This window comes from Lycorma delicatula, chromosome 6, assembly GCF_047948215.1.
Source record: "Lycorma delicatula isolate Av1 chromosome 6, ASM4794821v1, whole genome shotgun sequence".
NCBI lineage: Eukaryota > Metazoa > Arthropoda > Insecta > Hemiptera > Fulgoridae > Lycorma > Lycorma delicatula.
This window is the reverse complement of record NC_134460.1, coordinates 109,960,829-109,984,580: the sequence shown is the minus strand read 5'-3', so window position 1 is coordinate 109,984,580 and position 23,752 is coordinate 109,960,829. Positions and strand designations below refer to the sequence as shown.

Sequence of the window (23,752 nt, the reverse complement as noted above, 5' to 3'; positions counted from 1 at the left end):
ATGAGAAAAAAAGGGTTAAATTTCTTTGTACCAGATTCTAAGAATTTATGATCACAGAGTTATTAAGAGAGTTTTAAGATTTATGAGAGTTTTTTTTATTAAATAAACAACAAATAACAAATTAAATAAACAAATCTTTGATAATCTGTGGAACATGAAAAGCAATCAAATTATCTGAAGCAGATGGAAGAGGACTCCCAAAGGACAGACCTGAAAGAAGAGGACTGTTGCGATAGAATAATTTCTGAAGAAAAATTTACAATATAAAAGTTCTTTTGCAGAAAAAAGGACAAGAAGAAAATGGACGGATGAGCAAAAATGAAGCCATGCCTAAAAAAAGAGAAACGCAAGGCAGAAGTGAAAAAAAGCTAGAAAGATGTGATAATAGCGTTATCCTAAGTTGGCCTTTTCGCATAAAAAATTAATAATCGCTGGTTGTTACAAAAAGTATAGGCAATTCAAGAATTGTTTTGAATTATAACTTAAAATAACAAAACTTTATTTAATTTTAGTACGCAAAATAGCTCTTTCAAAAGTATTCTATCAAAACAAAATAAACTTAACATAAACAATTATGTTATCTTAAATTTTAATATAATTTTATATTGTACATAAGTAAGTACATATTGTAAGTATGACGAAATGTAATGAAACCTTTTAAAAAGTAAATATCCTAAAGATCATTCAATTTCAACATTTATGGAAATGACTTTTAAAAAAACCATTAGGGGATTTTTAATCAGTTCTTTTGTTATAATGATTATCTTTCATATTTTAAGCAATTTATGCTTAGAAGATTATTATAAAGAAGAATTACATAATTATAAAGCTTAACTAAACAGTATTGAGCGTACATGTTTCTGTGAAATTTGTGAGTACTTTTTCATTTTAAAACAATTTATTAAGCCTGTCTACGATAAGGAATACAAGAGCTGCCTTTATTTAATTAAAAATTAAATAACAATTAGAATTTATTAAAATATAATTAGAAATAATTTTTTTTTGTATGTAAATTTAAAGAGGACTTCGCACCGATACTTTGATTTTTTTTAATGTCATTCCAGTTCAGATAAAAATTTACTTATATTAACAATCCCAAATACAATATTGTGGATGTTAAGATCCCTATATTTTAAAGTGTTATGTTCTCAATCGACAGAAGTTGTTTTTGTAGCATATACATAAATTAGAGTTGGGAAAATTAAGTTTTGTAGTTTGCACCACAAAATCTTTTACTTCAATAGTGTTTTAAAATTTTCTCATACCGAATAATTCCTTTTACTCTCTTTAAATAATATAATTGAAACAAAAAAAAAGTTATAAATAGATTGCTCCCTTAACTCAATAACAATCTCATAAAAATTTAAAAAAACAATACGCGAAGTGTACTGAAATTATTAGTGCTGTTACCTACCTAGCTTAAAGTTGCTAGAACAGGAGCTAATATTTAAAAATTTTTGTTATTTAATGATGGAATTTCGTATTAAAATTTATTTTCACACCAAAAGAATATGCGCTTATGCTACTGGTAAAATTTCAGCGAAATTGAAATCTATAACTGCCACAATAGAGAAAGTTCATTAGCATTTTACAATTTACATTTAATATAAAACCCATTACACATGTATTTTCTACCTTATACCCGTGTGAATGGATATTCCACTGACTACTCGTCACCCAAATCGATTGAGTCAAAAAATATCCAGAGATTTGGCAGTACTTAACCAGAAATTGGGTTTTCTAAAGTACGCAATTTTTTGAAACTAAATTTATTTCTGTATCGATGTGTAACATTTCTGAAAATCAATTAATGAATTATATATACATATATATAAAAAATTATAAATTGGTAACAGGTAACAGATTGTATCTGATCAGGACTCCCATGTAGTACAATAGGCAGCGAACAAAAGTATACCATAAAAACAAATCCATGAATTATAAATTTATACTTTATAAAAAGTACACTATCCTCAAAACTGTTATATCAAGCGTAAATAAGTTAACGCATACCAGTGAGGTTGGCCTACTACAGAAAGAAACTTTTTGAACTTCCAAGAGAAGATTTATATTCCAAATCCTTTCTAAAATACCGATACGAAAATAATAAGGAAGTTCAGTAATAAATATTTAAATTTTGACAATTTTTTCCCGATTCAATCCGTATAATTCACTGTACTTTTTATTTTACAGGATAAAGATGAATAAACGTGGATTTCTTTTTTAAATACATTGCAAAGCTCTGTGATATTTTAATTAATTGATGTTGAAAAGTATTTTTCATTTTAAGTAACTAAATTCTTAATGAATAATTTTTTTTTCCTATAATTTTCTTAATATATATATATATATATATATATATATATTAACATTAATATATATATATATATATATATATTAGATTTATAAAGACATGTGTTCCATATTTATTTGCCACATAATTTCTCTTTTGCTATTTCCTTTGACGCATTTCGTTGAATTTTACGATATGCAGTATATTTGATTACAATAACAATTAAAGAGTATTAGATTGCAATATTTTTTAGGTCTCTAGAAAAGGCTAAATACATTGAAAATTTCATAATTAATTTTTATTCCATTTTATAGGAAAAAGTAGCATGTAGTACTTTCGATTCACTGGTCAATACGACTTTTGTCTCACGAGTACCAACAGGTGTACTGCAGTTTTTTATCCGTTTTCAAATATGTATTCGGAATTTCTCAGTCACTCACAGTTTTTTGTTATTTAAATTTTTTTAAATATTTTAAAACGTTTTTTCAACTATTTGTCCATTGTCAAGTAAAAGCTCGTAGAGCATTCAAAATATGATGAACCAAATCAGCTAACTCAAAGGGTAGCGTTGCTACTGTTGTGTAGGTTCAGACGTGTGTAGTTATGTACAAACATGATCTAATGTAGCACACATTTATCAGAACGATGACAGTTGTGAGATTGTAGTGAACCAGTAAACACGTCATTGTGAGTGCTTTGTGTGTCTGAATTATTGTGAATTACATATTTACAACTTTATTTCTTTTTATTAGTCGGTAGTTACAAAATACCTAGAGTTTGTTTAAATCATGCTAACAATTTTTGTTATGTATGTGGTGAAGTGAAGCTCAAATCCCAAAGGTGAAACCTTACTCCACTAGTAAAAGAGTTTTATGAACTTGTAAAGTCAGGGACCAAGCAAGGGCCTACCTGCCCCACATATCTGTTTTTTATCGTGTTCTCTAGGCTTCGCACTGCATGGAAAAATGGCACACGCCACATGCCATTTGCTATCCCTATGATTTGGAGGGAACCCAAAGATCACTCTTTTGACTGTTACTTCTGCTTAACAAACATTAAAGGAATTACGTAAAAATCAAAACATACAGTAGTGTACCCTAACTTACAATCTGCAATGAGACCAGTTCCACACTGCGAAGAATTGCCCACACCAAAGCCTCCAGAACATGTGACATTAGTTGAAGAGAGCTCAGAGTCTGATGTAAGTAAGGAAGAAAAAGAAATAGATTCTGGTGATGCAACTTTTGAACAAATCTGTTCATCTGAGCTTCATTTACTGACTCAAGGAAATATTAACGATCTCATTCGAAATTTAAAATTATCCAAAAAAACAGTCTGAAATGCTTGCTTCCCGGTTAAAAGAATGGAATCATCTTCAAAAGAATACAATGATGTGTAATTATCGTAATAGTAATTTTGAATTTAAAGACTTTCTGAAGAAAATGGCTTAATCTTTTTTAATGACATTTCTTCTGTTATGGAGACACTTTGTAATGAACAAAGAATGCCGCAAAGAATGCCCTACAGAATGCCGCTTGTTCATTCATTCCTTTAAAAACAGAATCTGAAGCTTCAAATATGCAGTGTATGAATGGAATATTTGTGGTGATTTGAAGGTAATTGCATTTATTCTTGGTCTGCAGCTTGGTTACACAAAGTACTGTTGTTTTTTGTACGGTTGGGATAGTAGTGACAAAAAAAACCATTTCATTAGAAAAGAATGGCCTAAACGCGAATCACTCATTCCTGAACACAAAAATGTGAAACATGACCCATTGTGTAATCCTAAAAATGTGTATCTTTCTCTGTTACATATAAACTAGAATTAATGAAGAATTTTGTCAAGGCTATGGACAATACGCCTGGTTTCATGTACTTAAAACAGAAGTTTCCTAAAATTATTGATGCAAAAATTAAAGAAGGAATATTTGTGGGTCCACAAATACGATCACTAATGCATGATTTAAAGTTTGAGGAAATATTGAATCCACTGGAGAAAGCAGCTTGGCAAGCATTCAAAATTGTTACTCAAGAGTTTTTTGGGAAATCGAAAGGCGGAAAATTACCGTGATATTGTCAACGGTCTTATAACATCTCATAAAAATTTGGGTTGTAATATGTCCTTAAAAGTACACTTCCTGCACTCACACCTAGATTTCATCCCGGAAAATCTTAGCGCAGTGAGCAATGAGCACGGGGAACACTTTCATCAGGAGATTTCAGTTATGGCAAAGAGATATCAAGGCAAATGGAATCCTAATATACTGGCCGATTATTGTTGGACCATCAAGAGGGATGCTCCACAGGCAAAATATAGCAGAAAATCGTCATTTCTTACCTTCTAGGTGAATCAAATGTTTGGATATTGTGTAGCTAAGAACGCAGAAAGTATTAATATTTTTGATATTATAAATACCTGTCTCTCGGAAATCTTGCGTGATGGTGAAAACCGATATAATATTTGAATTTAGGAGAAAAAATACTATCAGAATCACATATTTTTCTTTCTGAGACAAAAAAAAAATTTTTTTGTTCCCCAGTGTTATCTTTGATAACGGGGCTTAGCATCATGAACGAACCAGAGTCAACATTAATTAATTTTACAAAGTACAAATTTTATTAAAATAAATAATATTACATAAAATAATTTCTTATGCATGCTCAGATAGTTTTACATAAAAATTATGAAAAACCACAATTTCTAAACAAAGTGTAGTTTAAAAGTCAAGACGTAACAGTAAAATTGTGATAGTATTGGCTTAGAGAAAAAGCTTAGTCGCGGTGTTTTTAATCATAAATGTACCACCTGTGGGGAAACCAATAATAGTTCTACAAAAGATTGTATAATAAAACTAGAATTATTTTATATTTGAGTGATATCTGTCTGATACTTACTCTGAATTCTCCGCCGTTACCATCGTCAAGTTCCAAGACGTATCCTTGGACATATGAAGTTGGAGGAGGTTGCCAAGCTACAGTGACACTATTATTTTCGGCACTACACTCTTCTGGGATTACAGTTGGAGCGTTAGGTGCTGTAACAAAAAAATCATAATATTAAAGTAAATACATAAATTATAAACTGTTTTTATATTAAAAAGTCAATAATCTACGAATATAATAATATTTTTATTAAAAAAAAAAAAAAAATTAATTAGGCTATATTAATGGATATCAATTATCTATGACAAGAGCCTTCAATCTTTTAATCTATCATAGATCATATGATAAACATTATTAGCATATCAATCGCTAAATACTGAAGGTACACAACCAATGTACAAAAATTAAAAGAAAAATTTTCTTTTAAAGGAGAAATACTCATTTTTCATGTCTAGGCTTTACAATTATTTTTGATTGCCATTAAGACTGTAGGGATTACATTAGTATGAGTAAGTTTCATAGGAAAGTTACAAAAAATTTAAAGCAATACAGTTTTTTTTTTTTAGTCTAACTACAATATAATTATTTTTAAAAAATACCTGGCAAGTTGAAATATTTTATAATTTTGTTAAATTCGATCAAATCTTTCAGGTTAATGTTACGATTAGTAAACATATAAACACAACTCATTACGCTAGCACACACAAGTTTTTTCGTACCCGTCTATTATAATCCATGTAAATTTTCCTTTTGGGACAAAAGATTTTTTTTTAAAACAAAATAACTGCATATTTTATTACATCTCTTACGCTACTTACTGTTCCATTATTATTAAGGTAATTAATTAGTTTTTGTAAGAGACTACTGCCAAGAAGGACGGTATTAAAACAAGTTAAAAGTTTGCTGGTTTAAACCAATTTAAATTAATAGAAAAATGTTCAAATAATGTTAAATATTGTAAAAAGTAAAATAAATTAAAGAACAGTGAATACCCTCATGAGTAGAAGTTATGTACGTATATTTTAATGCGTTAAAACGGTACGTTTAATGCGTTATTTCTTGAATAAACAGAATAATTTATTTGGGCTCTGCACTATCTATATAGCAAAGGTGCTTATAATACTTGCTAAAGGTAACGCTAATAAAACTTGTTTTCTCTGAGAGTAATAATGAAGGAAAATCGAGCAGAACATATATATATATACGTAACATGTCACTACTTGGAATTCCATTTATCATTAACAAAAGATTTCTGAATTCTGTAACAAATTTTAAATCCCTCTCTGACAGATTATCTTTTTTAATAATAATCTAGAAACAAAACATACACTTTTATCAACGCCAACAATCTATTAAATGAAGGTAACAGAAGAAACCTACAAAAAACTCAAGATTTCTGGGATCTCCTCGACTTAGATATCTCTAAAATTATGCAGAATAAAAATTCTGCTAGGAAATGTCAACGCTCAACTAGTTAAAGAGGAAAAAAGTTGGTTAATATCAGCCCACAAAAGAACCAATCAAAATGAAGAAAGATTAAACTATGCGAATGTTACAACCTAAAATTAATATTCAAACATTTTAAGAAACGCTCGAAAACACTCCAAAAATTAGAAAATACCCAAATATCAACTTGGAGAATTTTAAATAAATCGTGTAACAGTATTTCGTAAAAATTACAAAGAAATGATGAATATTAAAGTCCAAAAATGAGCGAATATAGATTCCTTTCCATTACTTAACGAAAACAAATTGAACTTAATCCGAAATAGAAAAACATCAACTCCGAAAAGAATACAAAAATATAAAGTAGAAGAAATAAAATTAAACCAAAGAAAAATACCAACAACAAATTAAAACGTTAAATTCCCCTTTTTGGTAAGAAATATCTCAAAGAAGCGGCAGAAAAACAATCCTTCCAGCCACAAAGAAAAAACACTTACGGTGAAACGAAAGCTGCAAAGAAGTTCTTCTCAAAAGATCTAAACTCTGGAAACAAAACTCTACCAAAAAACTTGATGACTTTGAGAACTTCCCACAACAAGCAAAGAAAACAGCAGCCTTCAGGGTGATGAATTTTCTCCAGTGTTTTTCATCTGTCTAATAGAAAAATTATACGCGATCAGAGAAACGCATTTGTAAAGCAAAACACTCTTTCTTTCAAAATTTTCATAAGAAAATGCCGTATGATTACTGATTGTGTCTCATCTGACAGATGATTTGGTTATTTTGTTGGAATATTCCGAAAGAATACTCCAAGAAACAGCAGACAGTACATCATACAAATACGTTACAAAAAACAGAATATATAACAAATATAAAAATATGGAAAAATTAAAAAAAATAAAATAGTGTAGATATTCGGAAAAAGTTTAGATTGGAATGGTCAAGAAAATATAGCCCTAAGAAATCGGGCAAACGAAATATATTTGGCCTATCATCAAGCACAAAGCAGGTACTTCTAAAAAACAATTTCAACAACATTTATTTGTTCGGAAGTTATGTAACTGCAGAATGTTTGATGGTGATGAACACTAGACCTTTTAAAAGTAGTCCAGAAGAAAAAAAAGGTGATTTTTAAGCAAAATATTTTGTCTTATAAAGAAGAACACAATATATGTAAAGTTCGCCCCCCCCCCCAAAAAAAAATGCTATACTAGAAAATTAAAAAAATATACTAAAAAAGAAATATCGAAAGAGATGAGGTTCGTTTTTACACAGACCACATTTTTTAAGATGAGTGAAAGGGAATTCCCAAGAAAATCCTGCCTCTTTTAGCTAGGAAGAAAAACTAAAAGAAATTTATGTGATAAAGTTAAGAAAGAAGGTCTAGAAACTGGATCTATGAAATCGGGGATTAATTAATAAATAATTAAAAGAAATTTCGGAAAGGAGGGTTATTACTAAGAAGTTCCAAAATAAAAAAAAAAGTAACGGAAGAATTCCGGAAAAAGGTCAATGAGAGACTTAAAAAGTACTGGGACAAAAAAAAAAGGAGAGGAACCACCTTTAAGAAAAGTGTTAAACGTAGTTCATATGGCCAAAACGGATAAAAAAATAATTACTGTTATTATTTTACCCGACATAAAAAGTATTCTGTACTATATTTACAGATAATTATACTACCAGATCGCATTAATACGTTTTAAAATAATATTATCTATTAAATTTGCATTATAAAAAATCAAACAAAAAACTAGTTAATATCATCAGTAAATTGAAACTGATTCCTTATAACCAGAAAATAAACAAATTAATTGATAAACAATCCCTGGGGAAAAACTGAATATAAAATTAAAAAAAAAAAAAGTTGTTCGTTAACGGCTAAAATCAATTCACCATTTTTTATGCAAACTGGGGGGAAATGAGGAAACTCTATGAGGTGAAAGGTACTTCGATATAATAGGAAAGGCGATTGTTATTTTTAAAAAGATCCGTTCTTTATATTACCAGCAGAATATTTTTTCCGATTTACTGAACAAGGATAGTAACATAAAAGGTTATTTCCTCTCTATGAGTAAAAAAAAAAAATTAATAAACTTTCAGTTAACAATATTATCTGAATTTGAGAAAAGATAAAAAATGAAATTGCTGCGTACAAAATATTTTTTTGCAGAGCACACAGTCAGACAAAAAGATCATAAAAAACGCCTGACCTGTTTGTTACGTTTATTTGATAACAAAAGTCACGCCAACGCTAACCCTTTATAAAACATGGTATACCATTTCATTTTTTGTTTCAATAAATCACTTTATATTTCCATATACCTTTTCAAAGAAGATTTAATAATAATAAAACCTCACTAATCAATGAAACTACAAATTAATTTATAAAACAAAAACAAAACTTATTAGTACTATATGAGTGTATATAGTGAGTATATGTTGTTGAGTATATATAGTGTATATTTATTTAAATTGACCAACACATATTTAAGAAAGTATATATATTAGTGTAATCAAATTTAGTGTTAAGATATTTACAGATGCGCATAGAGTGTACTTTTTTTAGCCTCCTGGACCACCGTTAGCTATCAGAGGATGAAATTAAATGACAATTTTGTGGCGTGTGAAATGTCATGCCTGACCGGCATTCGGACTCGAGACCTCCGGATGAAAGGCTACCAATCGCGCCAAAGAGGCCGGCAAATTAGGTATAAAAAGCTGCCGCAATGATTCTTGAAGCTTGTATGTACGACGGCTAGTATGAAGCCTGTTATCAAAAATGGAAATATTCAGTTTAGTTTTCACGCGCAGAAGCAAATTGTTTTTTTCGTAAATACGACTTACTATTTTATGTTACTGGATGGTATTATCGATTACTTTTAAATATTTTCCAATTCTGCTGTTTAGACTTTAAAATGATTAAGTACTTTACCATAAAAAGAAACAATATAGATATACTGTTGCTGTGTGCTCATAGTTTTCAAATACTTCCAGGCCAATGTAAAAATAAATAATTACCAATTAACCTACGTTATTGAATGCTTGAGTACAATCCAATTAACTAGTTGTCCTTTATTTTTGATCCTCTAAAAGCATCTGTGCAAATTTCGTTTCTTTTTATTCGAGTTTTGACTGAGAAAATTAATCACATTTTATAATCGGTTGTGTATTTTTAGGGTTTTATAATTATGAGTGAACTTAAGTCTACCGTAAAAAACTAAAACAGCAAGAAACATAATAAGTAATGTGTATGAGTTCACGAAACAAGAAGGTGTACAGAAGGCTGAACATGAAACATGAAGTGGCTGACATGAATGAAAAAACTGGAAGGTGTATTGTGATAAAATTAAGAAACCAGAAGCTGAATATATGCGACAAGAATACGTTATTAATACTATGGAATCATTTATTATTTCTTTACAAGATAGTGAAAGTGACGGTAATGATTCTGATGACAATAACCTCGAAAATTGTAATATTTCTTGTAAAATAGATGTTATTCATATTCTTTAATTAAAATATTTTTATTTTTTCCTAACATTTAAAAACAATTAGTTTCTGCTGTAATTTCCAATTCCATTATTTAGTGTATTTAACCGTTCGTTATCTTGCATTAACTTTTGAATCTGATGAAAATAAAATTTAACACCAGCACTCAATGAAGTTAATGAATTTTGATTTGCATGTTATACCATTTTATGTGCAGGCTTACTATTATTGTACAATACTTAAAAAAAAAACATTTTTTTTCACAGAAAATAGTTGGATATTAATAAAAGATTTTTCAGTGACGCAGTTAACGTAAATAAAATTAATTTTAAAAATGTAATATTCAAAATATTAGCTATACATTGAAATGATTAAAATTTAAAAAAAAATTGTGTTCTGCAATCGAATATTAACACTACAATAAATCTTACGAAAGCTCATTCTCTGTTAATTAAGCAAATGAAATGATAAAAGGACAGAATGATTCAAATTGCGGCTGTCGCTGCCGTGGCAACAAGCAATCAAGATTCATTATGCCGCCTGTATATTGTATTAAATATTACTTAGATAATTGTACATATGACCTCAATGCATTACAGATCAACAAAATTTTATTCAAGACTGAAATCAATGTTAAGAAATTTCTCAACATAAGAAATTTTACCATGTGGAATTACTAGTCTTGTATCGCGATCTTATACAGATGGGGTCGGATTGCCGCATGGACACCAGATAAGTTGGATGTTGCGAAAAAAAGATATCGAAATGGAAAAAAAACTTGCAACTAATGATTTGTACAGTGTTGGATCATCAAAGACTAAAAGGAAGAAAACCTTGATCGTAAATCACTTCCTCCTCCAAGTTGGAGTTTAAGGCTGGAGTTAATTCTAACTCCTTCACTTGGTGAAATCGATGTTCAAATTTACATGACAGAAATCACTTAATGAAATCTTTCCAATAGACTGGGATTAATAACAAAAAATAGCTCTAAAATCATATTGAATGCACTTTATCAGTTTCTATATGGTGAAATTTTTTTTATTTACAGCATTCAAAAAAGAGAGAGAACAGAGAAGTACAGAGATAGCCAATCAATCGTGGCTACCAATTGGCTGGAATTGTTCATTTCGTTTTACTGTAAAAACAAAAAAATAGATTCTAACTATACTTGTAGTTTTATTAACCATACTACGGATTAAAATGAGAACCGAACAATGAGAAATGCTCGGTCTTTTAGATCTTTCTTCCTCAAGGAAAAATTTATTTTATAATGGACTAGTATTAAAAATTATTGATAAATAACGATCTTTACTCCATTATATCAGTTTCTACAAAAAAAACTTCAAGTCATTATTAGCGAATTTCACTATTGAAGAGAGTCCAGAAATGCAAAGAAGATACCAGCTATTATACAGCTCCTTCAACCGCCTCTCACATCATTGAAAAACATTGTTAAAGATAGTGTAGATTCTAATCCATCTACAAATGTAGCTTCTGGATTCATAATACACAATGTAATCAGATTAACAGTAAAACTGATGTACAATGAAGTGAAACAATGCGTGGAATTTCACATGTGCAACTTCCTTCCATGCGGTTTGAATTTGGAGCGACCCAAGTAGTCAGTCACCTTGGCAGTAACGCCTATCTTGGCGGGTAAGCTTCTGTCCGATGGGCGAATTCCGATGGGCGAATTTGAATTAGGTGAGTGTCTTCCCCTACGGGATTGGGATGGAAGGGTGGCCTGCCGGGTGATAAGGCGCACCTTTGATACTTGTTTTCGGTGTTGGAAGCCAGGCCACAGGGCAAAATTGTGTCTAGGACCAGATCGCAGCGGCCATTGCTTTACCTGTGGCGAACCTAACCACTTGCAAAAAGACTGTATGCAGGAGCCTCGGTATCTCTCACAAATTACATGGACATGCACCTGGAGGCCGTGGATGTAAGGCGACTTCGCCCACGTCATGAATCAGTTGGAGTTTGCACAACGAAGCTGCGGTATCTATAGGGGACAGCCCCATCCATCCATGAGTAGTGGGAGGCTCCCGAGTCCCACCACTAATGACCAGGTGGGGACTCCCTTGCAGACGCCATTGGGGAGGAATGCAAGACCGTAGTCCCGGCGGGGAATCCCTCCGGGGGTTCTCCATTAGAGGCTAGGCGTCAAGACCGGATTCCCGGCGGGGGAATCCCTTGGGGTTCCCCCGCTAGAAGCATGGCATGTAACACAATATCGAGCCCGGCTACCTGGGTAGAACCTAGCGCCCTACCGAAGTAGTTTGAGGCGAAGGAACCCCTCGGAGTTGAGTTTATGCGTAATTGCGGATCCGGCTTCGGGGGGCGGGGAGATTAGACGAAAAAAACTTCTACCATAAAAACAAATCTGGTTTAAAATTAAACATAAACAATAGAAATATTTTATAAAAATTAATATTTATAAATTCAATTAGATTTTTCAAAGTTGAAATGATTATATCAAATTATTATCATATTTTTCGATAATCAATTTAAGGAATATAAATCGAAGAATGCCAATAATCATTAATTTTCAATTGGAATTGAAAATTTCACACAGTTATAAAAACTGATAAAACTTTCAAAAAACTGTAAAAATTGAATGCTTTTTAATAGTTTCTAAAAACAGATATCTACAAAATTAATCGAGTACCTGCAGCGTAAAAATCTCTAATGAGAATTGAAAAGTCGCAGGTCTCTCTTTCAATCTTCTAACTTATAGAAAAGGTTATTTCAAATAAGATTTAAACGACTGAAAAAATCTACGAATATTGCGAGAAACTTATCGATCAAATGTAATCTTTATAAAAAAAATATAACTGAGGAAATTTACTGATTCAATTTATATGCCGTGATAATATTTTACCTTTCCTCAATACAAATTTTTTAAATCAGTCCGAATACCACAATACTGGCAAAGAAACAAGCTTCTACTGCTTCAAATTGTTAAATCGAAATCGATATTAAGAAATATCTATTACACATCTTGCTATATTAGAAATATAAATAAGAAGATTCAGCACATGCTCAAGGAGATATACAATTATACTTCGATAAGATTGATAACAATTTTAAAATAAATCAAAAAATAAAATGATTTAGTTTAAAACTGAAATACTCGTACAGGCCTAATTTTTAGCATCTCCGTAAAGAAACTTCGTTACTTAGACCAATAAGTCGTATAAAAGTTTGATGCAAGACTATTTTTAAAACTCCTTCCTTTCTGATATTTTTAGTGCACAGTAAAACTTTCAAAAAATATTAGGGGAATTTGCAGTTAAAAAAAACAGTACTCAAATTTTGGTTAACTTTTAAAGTAAGTTGTATGAAATCATATAGCACGTAAAGTTTCCAGTACAAACAAGATTTTGTCTAAAGCAATCCTTTGCATATAATTTTTGAATAAGTAAACGAAGTTTTAGCTTTCTATTTCAAAGGATATAGGGAGTTACGACAGTTAAAAAAATAAAAGAAATATAATTACTATTTCCGTAATAATTAGCGATAGTTTCTAGAGAATAAATCAAGGTAGCGTAAAATTGAAACACTAATACGGAAATTAATACGACATAACAAATATTAATCAGATTTTAATAAGCAGTAAAGTTTTAATAATTAACATTTACGAGTTTACTTATTTTTCTGACATTTATGACTGTTTCTTCTGTTCATTTTCAAAGGTAACTGTACAAGTTTTTGGATATTTTTTTATTATAAACTTAAAATAAGTGCAAGTGAAAATAAAAAAAGTAAAACTTAATATTAACCCAGATAACCATAAAAAGTGATAAAAAATGAAAAGAGATACTTAAAAAAAGCTAAGATCATAAATATGAAAAATAAGTTTGTTTTTAATTATAATACTTAATTTTTTATTTCAGTTAAAAGAAGTATTATTATACCAATAATTTTAGTAATTTAATTTTATAAATAGACCGTTGGTAACATTACCATTATAGAACTCCCTCATAAAAATGACCGCAGTAATAGTTACGGCTCGAGAAGAAAGCTATGTTTGAATCTCATAAATACAATTTGAACAATTACTTTTAATAATAAAACTGAATAAAAAAGTAATAAGGATTAAAAAGAATATAAATGTATTTATATAAGTGTATAAGTATATGTTTGTCAGTATATAATAACGGAAAAAAGGAAAGCAAATATTTACGAGAAGTTGGACTTCATTGACTTTCGTTGTTCACTCATTTTATCTTGACAACTAAGAGCAGTTCTAATGGAAAAATATCATAAACAAAATGAAATAAAATTATAAAAGATATGAATAATAAAGTTCATTTTCTATCTTTTTTACACACTCACATTTTTTTTCTTTATTTCTACTTTTATAACCCTCCCTCATTCGATCTCTTTCTCTCATCAAAACTTCCCATACCCTTTAAATTTTACAAATAAAGACTAAGACTTCAAAAAATAAATTAATACAATTTCTTTTTACTTTAATAAAGCGACCAAGCGTATTTGCAAAAGTAAAAAAAAAGATCTCTGTTAAATTCTCTAAAAGCAAAATATATACGGAAAAATACATTTATTATCTACTCTTTAAAAAGGAGTAAATTAAATAATGAAAGCAATTTTTAAATTATCTCACAAAAAATATTTGTGACGCATTTAAAAAAAAAAAAAAAAATACAAAGATACAAAAAGATTTCTATTTCAGTCGAGTAGATTTGTTTATATTTAAAACGAGACTGTAACTAATTTTTTTATTAAGATACTAACTTTAAACTTCCACAACTGAAAAGAAATGAGTTGTTTAACGACAAAAAAGTACGTTAATCTAACATTACGTAACCGACCATTTTCTTACGGTTGTACATTGTAAATCACTTGAGATACGAGAGAAAATTTTCAAATTGGTTTCTTTAAGAATATCCACCAGATAGTAATCTCCTATGATGAACAGAATGAAAACATTACTTGAAGAGAATTTGATATCAACCACGTTTTTGTGGAACTAGTACGTTGTTATTCAACAGTATATTAATCTTATATAAAACTATAAATTTATAATTAAAAAATGTATATAACTTATAAAACTAATGTCATAACGCTTTTAATGGTTTTTGTAGCCATCTTCAGATGATAAATGATATTGTTTCAAGATGGGACGTTATTGCTACAGTTTTCTTTGATCAGCAAGATACTATTTAATAAGCAATCAATAAAAAAAAGTGAATTGTGTGTTTATTTAGTATACAGTTGTGTGTTATACGAATCAAAACATTCGTGTTTGCTGAACCCGAATTTGCGGTCCAGTGTAAAATATTGTTACTGTAGGGGTATAATATAAAGATTGGTAATGCTGGTGGATCTGTGATTTACATCAGCGATAATGTTTGTACATTAATGATTATTTGTTGTTAAGAAATATTTTGTTTAAATTTTGTTTTTTTAAGGTAGATATCATTGCCAAATATATGATTTGTGAGGTTGAAACAGTTTATACAAGTTTTTAGTCAACGTTTGTCAAAGCATCTCGTAAATGTAAATTGCTAATATTATAAGCGAATATTATAATATTCCAGTGTTTATGTGTACATGTTACCGTGAAAGAACTAAATAAGAGAATGTCCGTATTCTCCGGTGAAAGTCGACACATACGCCGGTGAAAAATCTAGATATATGCTTATATTATTATACGAGTACATTCGTTTATTCGGCGGTATATGTCGATAAACACCGATTAGCTCTGGTGGGGGTGTGGAAACGATAACTAGAAATTAAAAAAAATCTCCTAATACCAATTTCTAAGGTAAATAGATTTCGAGAAACCTTAGTAAAAAAAAAGAAGTTGAAATTTAAGTCAAACATACCCTACGCTCGCTAACCTAATTGGAGACAATTAATCTAATTCACCGCATTTACAAAAAAAATGTAATCAAATTTTCAGCATTTTATAAATTGAAAGGGCCGGCCAATCAGGATAAACAGAATATGTTAACTGTAATGATGAGCGATAGCGATACAAATAAATGGTCAGATGGTTTGCCCTTTGTTCAATTTTATTTTAATAAAAATATTTTTATTCCTTTCATCATTAGTGCATGCTGAATGCGGTGAATTTGATTAATCGCCTTCAATGTTGGAGAATAAAATATATAATTTATATAAAAATAGGGAATCCACTTACCAACAATTGTGAGTATTAATTATCCAAGCGCTTTCGGATTATTCCTCCATCATCAGGGATTACAGATTAATTATGAATTTTATAGTTGTGCATATAAGTTTTTATGAATAGCAATTAAAATTAAAATTTTAAATTATTATGCCCATAACAGTTGATTGTCAATATTTAAAATAAGTGAACGTTAACAGAAAAACGTCTTGTCGGTAAGATGTTTAAAACTGTTACGCAGTATAAATTGAATCAGTTAGCCAACCTAATAATTACTAATTGTTGTCTAATTTGCTTGAATAAAATATCATTATCAAATCTGACTTGTTTACTTATAAGTTTATTATTATTCATATAGTGAATATATATATATATATATATATATATATATTCACTATATATTCACTATATATAATATATATATATATATAAATACTAATAATATAATACTATAATAATATATATCTAATATGTAATAATACTTATAAATAAGCAAATCAGATTTTATAATGATATGTTATTCAATCAAATTATACAATAATTAGTAATTCTTAGATTGGCTAACTGATTCAATTTATACTGCATAAGATTGTAAAAATGTTACTGACAAGACGTTTTTCTTTCAACGTTGATTTATTTTTTAGATTGTGCTATTCGGCATTTTATATCGCTCCCGCTTCGTCCATCTTTAGTAATTCTACTTCCCAAATAACAAAATTCTTCTACCTCCATAATCTTTTCTCCTCCTATTTTCACATTCAGTGGTCCATCTTTGTTATTTCTACTACATTTCATTACTTTTGTTTTGTTCTTGTTTATTTTCATGCGATAGTTCTTGCGTAGGACTTCATCTATGCCTATGATTTATTTTAACTACTGACAATCAACTGTTATGAATATAATAATTTTAAATTTTATTTTCATTTTAATTCTTATTTTTTTTTTTTTTTTTTTTTTTATTTGTCCTTTTTTAAACACCCCTAACATCCCTGGCCTCTGCCGTTAGGCTTTGCGCAGGAATGTCAGGGTGTCGTGGCAGTAGACTGCCCCCCTGTCTTGCCAGTTACGGCTACCCATCGGGGTCCTTCCAGCCTCATCAAGACGCAGTTGCCCCCTTCTTCTGGGCGACCGCTACGTCCCTCAGCTGAAAGGCTGCCCTTCCCGTCCCTAAGCTAGGTTGCCGACTATGCGTTGCACAGAGCCGGCAAACCGCCGCGTCCCCCCGTTACTCATACCTTCAGGGTCCCAAATTCTTATTTACAAAAATGTATACGCACAACTATAAAATTCATAATTAATCAGTAATCCCTGATGATGGAGGCATAATCTGAAAGCGCTTGGATAATTAATACTCACAATAGTTGGTAAGTGGATACACTATTTTTATACAAATTGTATAATACCAACGGTGGCAAATGTTACGAAGATTAAACATATATAATTTGTATATTTAACGTTAATTAGACGAGGTTATGTTTGGCTTAAATTTAAACTTCGTTTTTTCTTATGAGGGTTTCTCGGAATTTACTTAGAAATTGGTATCAGGTGATTTTTTTTTTTTTTTAATTTCTAGTTATAGTTTCGACCCTCCCCGGAGCTTATCTGTGTTTGTAGACATATACCGGTGACGGTCCGGATAAGCAAATATTTTGGTCTTTCACCGAAGTATTTGGCATGTGCAGACATTCACCGGAGAATATCAACATTTTCCAGATATCAGTCTTCCACCGTAACATATACAATAATAGAGATAGATAACAAATTCTCGAGAGATAATCACATTGAAATATCTCTGTACAAAATCAAATATCACTTTTTTGCTTTTTTTCATCTCCTCCCCCGTGCCGGATTAACGTGAGGCATAAACACAGCCTGGGGGAGTGTCCATTACTCTAACGAGCTTACTCGCCTACCGGCTGTAAGTCCGGCATGACAGGCAGGCCCGCCGGTAGGATCTTAATTTCCTTGCCCAGCCTCTAACCCCCAGTGCAAAGCCACAAGGTCCGACAAAGTCGTGCCCACCGATCCCACCCTGGGAGCCGCGACTCGGTTTTTCATTGCCTGCCTAAAACGGAAGCAACCCAAAAGTCCCCTCCGCCGGGACTCGGTCTTTCAAGCGCCTCTGTTTTGCTTTGAAGCGCCTTAATAAGACGCTCATCATCATAATTAAATATTTACTAACGTATATTCCCAGTTTAAAGTATAATATCATCTCTTGGAAGTTGCTCAAAAAGTCAGAACGAGTTTTCATGACCGTCATCATTGCTTGGCGACCGTAAATACAAATTGTGTAAATCGATATTTAGAAAATTAAATATATTAACTTCTCCTTGCGTTTATGTTTATGAATGTGAAGTTTTTACTTAAAAAAATAACAACATCCACCTCTACAAAGTCAGATACCAGTTTATTTTTATATAATAATCTCATCACAATGCTCTAGGTTACGAGAAACGGAGTTATTATTCTTCAATTGTCATTTATAACACATTATCAAACCTTTTAAAAAGTCTTACCACCAGTATATTTATTAAAATACAATTAAAACATTTCCTTTTACAAAAAAACAATTATACAGGTGAACTATTAAATAATACAAATTAAATATTTTATAAAAACCCTGAATTTTCTTTACCTCGTTTAACACGTTCATAAATATGTGTTCAAATAATTTTCAATAACGCTTCTGAATTGTGAATTATTTTGTAATTACTTTTTACATTTAATACCAGCATATATTTACTTCAAAATTATTTCATAAGTTTAAATCTTAAATAATTAACATAAACTTTAATCACTTCTACATTTTATATTATAATTAATTTTACCTATCCTAAGGTGATGTATATAATGAAGTATTGTATATTTATTAGAATAAAAGATTTATTTATTTGAATTAACTGAATGAAAAATTAACTAAATTAACTAAATGAACACGCACAATTCATATTCTACACACTTTTCAGTCAAATAAGTCTCTTACTAACAAACGAAAGAAACAGGAATATCTAATTCAAGTAATAACACACCAAGAATAAAAAAAAAACATAATCAGCCAATGAAAATGGTAACAAAAGGAACTGAACGCATTACGATTAAGTATTTTAACTTTTACATTAAATGAAATTTGATTCGGTTTGTCATTAAATATTAATACTTTCATATCGTTTTCTTTACAGAGCGTCATTAAAAAAACACAGTATATAACTTACTAAACTGACTTATTAGACTTAGTGAAAAAGGAAATCGAAAACAAATTCACTTCTCACGAACACACGATTCTTATTATTCTTGAAAATGACTAATCATTTTCAAACATATTTTGTATTTATAAGGATACCGTATTGTTACGTTCCATAATACAGACAACCATTAAATTGTTAATAAGTATTATAAGTATATGGAAGACGGCTTCCGACGCTCATTTTATTGAATATTTGCAACACATTTGGTTCAGTTCCATGGGACATCATTCTTCAAGCTTTACGAGGGAAAGGTGTCAGTGCGTGTCTTCTCCAGCAAATCAGGGATTATCTTCGGGAGAGATTGGTCTCCGAGACAGAGCAAGGTGACCTGCGTTTTCAGATGCTAGGGGAGGTCCCACAGGATTCTGTGCTCAGTCCCTCCTCTGGATTGTTATTTTTAACGGAGTACTTCATCTCCGGCTCCCGGAACAGACGGAAGCCATCGCGTATGCTGATGATTTAGCAATCCTGGTTGGCGGCAGGTTCGAACAAGAACATCGGGATCGAGGCAACTTGGCCCTCTTTCAAATTATTGGTTGGTTGACGGATCATGATCTACAATTTTCTCCACACAAAAGTGAATACATCATTTTGGCTGACAGGACGATGGGACAAATAGACTTGCGTACTGGAGAACATTCAATACCAACCAAGCGCACCGATACTTGAGCGTAACCATTGATAGATTATGCAGGTTCAGTGATCACATACTTGCAGTTTGTGAGCGGGCGGAGAGAAAGCTCGTGGCCCTAAAGCATCTCTTCTCGTCTCAAGCGGCGTCATGTACATCCAAAAGGAGAATCAATATGTCAACCATAACGTCCATTAGTCTGTATGCTACCCCGGTCTGGGGTGTCATCCTGCAAATTAAGAGGAAACTGGCTAGGCTTCAGAGTCTACATCGTTGATCGTTGCTGGGGATCATTTTGGCTAGCCAACGATCTCCTATGATACTGCCTGCATGCTAGCCGGTGTCCCCCCTGTGGATCTTCTGGTCAAGGAGAGGACAGAAAGATATGCCGGGACATCTGCGACTTTGGCACGTGACATGATTTAAAAACATCTGGCAGGAGCGGTGGCAGGACGAGGGGTTTGGTACCGGACCTGAAATTATAGTGCTCGAGAAAGTGCGGTGAACTTAATTACGGTAACACAGATGTTCACGGAGCATGGTATCTTTGGTGGTTACCTCCACCGTATCGGGAGGCGCGAGTCCCCTAACTGCATGTATTGTACGGAACAAGACTCCGTTGAACATACTGTTCCCAATGCCCTGAATAGAAGGAACAGAGGGCTCGTGCAGGGTTCGCCAACTTTACACCAGCGATCCTCCTATCATACGTAGTAACTACTACAGCTCATTGGAGTGCGTTTAGTAGCTACTTGGAGTCTTTTCTACGGGATAAGGATATCGAAGAGTAGAGAAGAGGCTTTTAGCTGGAGAGACTCTAGTGAGAGTTTATTATATGGTGTGGATCAAGACAAAGGCTGAAGAGATGAAAACGAAGATAAGAGATGAGCGAAGATAAGGACGGGTGAGCGAGGGGATGAAGGTCAGCCTCCTGCAGAGCTATCGCGTGTCCGCGCTTGCGTAGATGGGCGACGGTGATGATGCACGAGACTCCGGATCCCACGAGCTCGAGACACTTCCCGGGCCTGAGTAATGCTTAATTGCGGGTCCGGCCGGCCCCGCAATTAAGCATTACTCAGGAGAGTCCGATGAAATGTCCGGAGGAGAGTCCGGTGAAATAGGAGGTTTAGTCGGTAGGGCGCAAGCATGCACTCTTAGTAACATCTTGCAGAACTAGCAAGCCCAACACTCTCCCCGTAAATGCTCTTCCTCCGATTCATCGAGAAAAAAAAGGGATTGCAGAACGTCAGTTTAGTTTCGAATGCGAAGCGTGCATCTGGTAATTTTATTTAAGTTTTTAAAAGCCTAGTTTCATTGAAATTAATAATAATTGAGAATTCGGTTTTTTGGTATGCGGTCAAACGGTTTAACTGTTTTTTTTTTTTTTTTCAATTAGATTCTTATGCAAAATGGATAAAGTTTTGAAAAAACGAAGTAAGCCATCGAAAAAAAGTGAATCGATTGGTAAATTATAACAAGATTGTACAATGAAAGTTTTTTAAATTATGCTTTTACCTCATTGAATGGAAAACTACAGTATGTTGTTTTTCTTTCAAGTCCTCTCAGATGAAAGCATGAAGCCAACAAAATTAATTCGACACTTGGAAACTAAACATTCGGATCATAAAAGGAAACTCTTGGAATTTTTCGTAAGAAAATGATAAACTTCGAGAAATCAACAAGCTTCTCCATTGGAAATCAAGCGATACTGATAAAAGTACACTGGAAGTATCTTATCTCGTAGCATTAAAGAGTAGCTAAGATGTCCAAATCCCAATCAATCGCCGAAAATCTCATATTGCCTGCTGCAATTGATATGGTCAATGTTTTAATAGGCGTGGAAGAAGGAAAAATCGAAAAATTTCCGCTTTCTAACACAGTATCAAGGCGAACATGGCTGCCGATGTTCGCGATCAAATAATTCACAAAGTGAGTTCAAGTGAATTTTTTAGTATTCATTTTGATGAATCAATAAATGTGGCAAACATTCTCAGTTCATATGTTTTAAGAGATATAAATGTGGTAGATAGGGACAGATCAATCAAAGAAAATATATTGTTTTGCAAATCAATGCCTGACCATGCAACAGAACAATGTCTTTAGGATTTTTTTATGAAGCTACTAAAAACTATAACATAGACTGGTGAATGCAGTAAGTAGTGATGATGCAAAGGCGATTACAGGAAAAAACAGTAGATTTTCTGAAAAAATTAAAAGATCGTCTTACACCAAGGGCGGGATAGACGCACTGCTTCCTTCACAGACATGCTCTTGCCACAAAAAATATGTCAGAAAATTTCAAATAAATTCTTTGTAAAGCTGTAAAAATGGTTAATTTTATTAAAAGTCGACCGTTACAGAATAGGCTGTTTGCTAAACAATGCGATGAAATGGGCAAAAAGAAAGAATCTCTTTTTTTCTGTACAGAAGTCAGATGGTTATCGTTTGGGATAGTGTTTGATATGCTTCCAATCACTTCCGATTATATTGAGAAAAATTTGGATGAAAAGACAATATTATTTACCACAGTTTAGATACCTAGGGAATAAGATTCGTCCTTTATTACTTGAAAATAATTTACTTTTGGGCGTTTCTAACATAGATCCACGTAAGGAGAAACTTTTAAATGAAAAACAAACGCAACCATTTCATTAATTTATTTTCTTTACATTCATTTATTTATTTTTTTCTTCTGATAAACGTAAGTAAAATGTTTATAATAAATGATTCAATATTGTTTACGTGTAAAGTTGTAGGATAATTCTGCGATCCCCCTTTCACATCACCGCGACCTCCAGGTTAAGAAACACTGCTGTAGACCGTCGAAGTTAAATAATATTTGATATGGTTTCTATTTAGTTACATTACCATACAAAAAAAAAAATAAAGAACATTTGGGTAGTGACCTTTAACGATCAATGGATAAGCAACATGAGTAATGTTAACCTTCCCATTAATTTAACCAATAATTTCCTTCAATCGCTTCTGTTTCATGTTTACTTTAATTTAAGTATAATAGAGACAAAAAAAACACTACACAATGAAGTTTAATGTATTGTAAGATTAAATAAAATATTATATTAGATCTTCATATATACTCGTGCGTGTGTGTGTGTATATATATATATAAATCCAAAACAAAAAATTACAAAATAATGTATCAGAGACACGTGCAAATTATGTTTAATAAGTAAAATCAAATCTATTTTAAACATAAAACATGCATACAAAAATAATTATAAAAAATTACAACAAATAAAAAAAATAAAAAACTAAGTACAGAGTGTGATAAAACCTAAGAGAGAATAAGATTTAGAGTAATTTAAACACAATAATTTATTACTATTATTATTTAAAATTTAAACTATTTTTTAAATGAAAAAATAGTGTTAACAAAACACAACAAAATGTTAAATATTCTCTTAAAATCTTTTATTGGTTAGAATTTTTATTGAACCGTATTATTTTTAATAGATTTAATGAATAAATATAACGTATTTACAGATGGATCAAAATAAAAAGGTTTGTCTAGGTAGTAAGTCATTTCGTTTATCTTTAATTCGTTAATTTTATCAACAAGAAAAAAATGAAAAATATGATTCCAATTT

The 23,752-nt window shown here is 31.4% G+C and overlaps 1 protein-coding gene across 1 annotated transcript in view; it reads right to left on the bottom strand.

Annotated features, from left to right (window-relative positions):
• Window positions 1-23,752, bottom strand: part of Trim9 (E3 ubiquitin-protein ligase Trim9) — a 617,022-nt gene that overhangs the window by 56,090 nt on the left and 537,180 nt on the right. Inside the window, exon 5 of the mRNA XM_075368305.1 lies at window positions 5,189-5,328. Coding sequence (XP_075224420.1) covers window positions 5,189-5,328 — 140 coding nt within the window. The remainder of the gene's footprint in view (window positions 1-5,188; window positions 5,329-23,752) is intronic.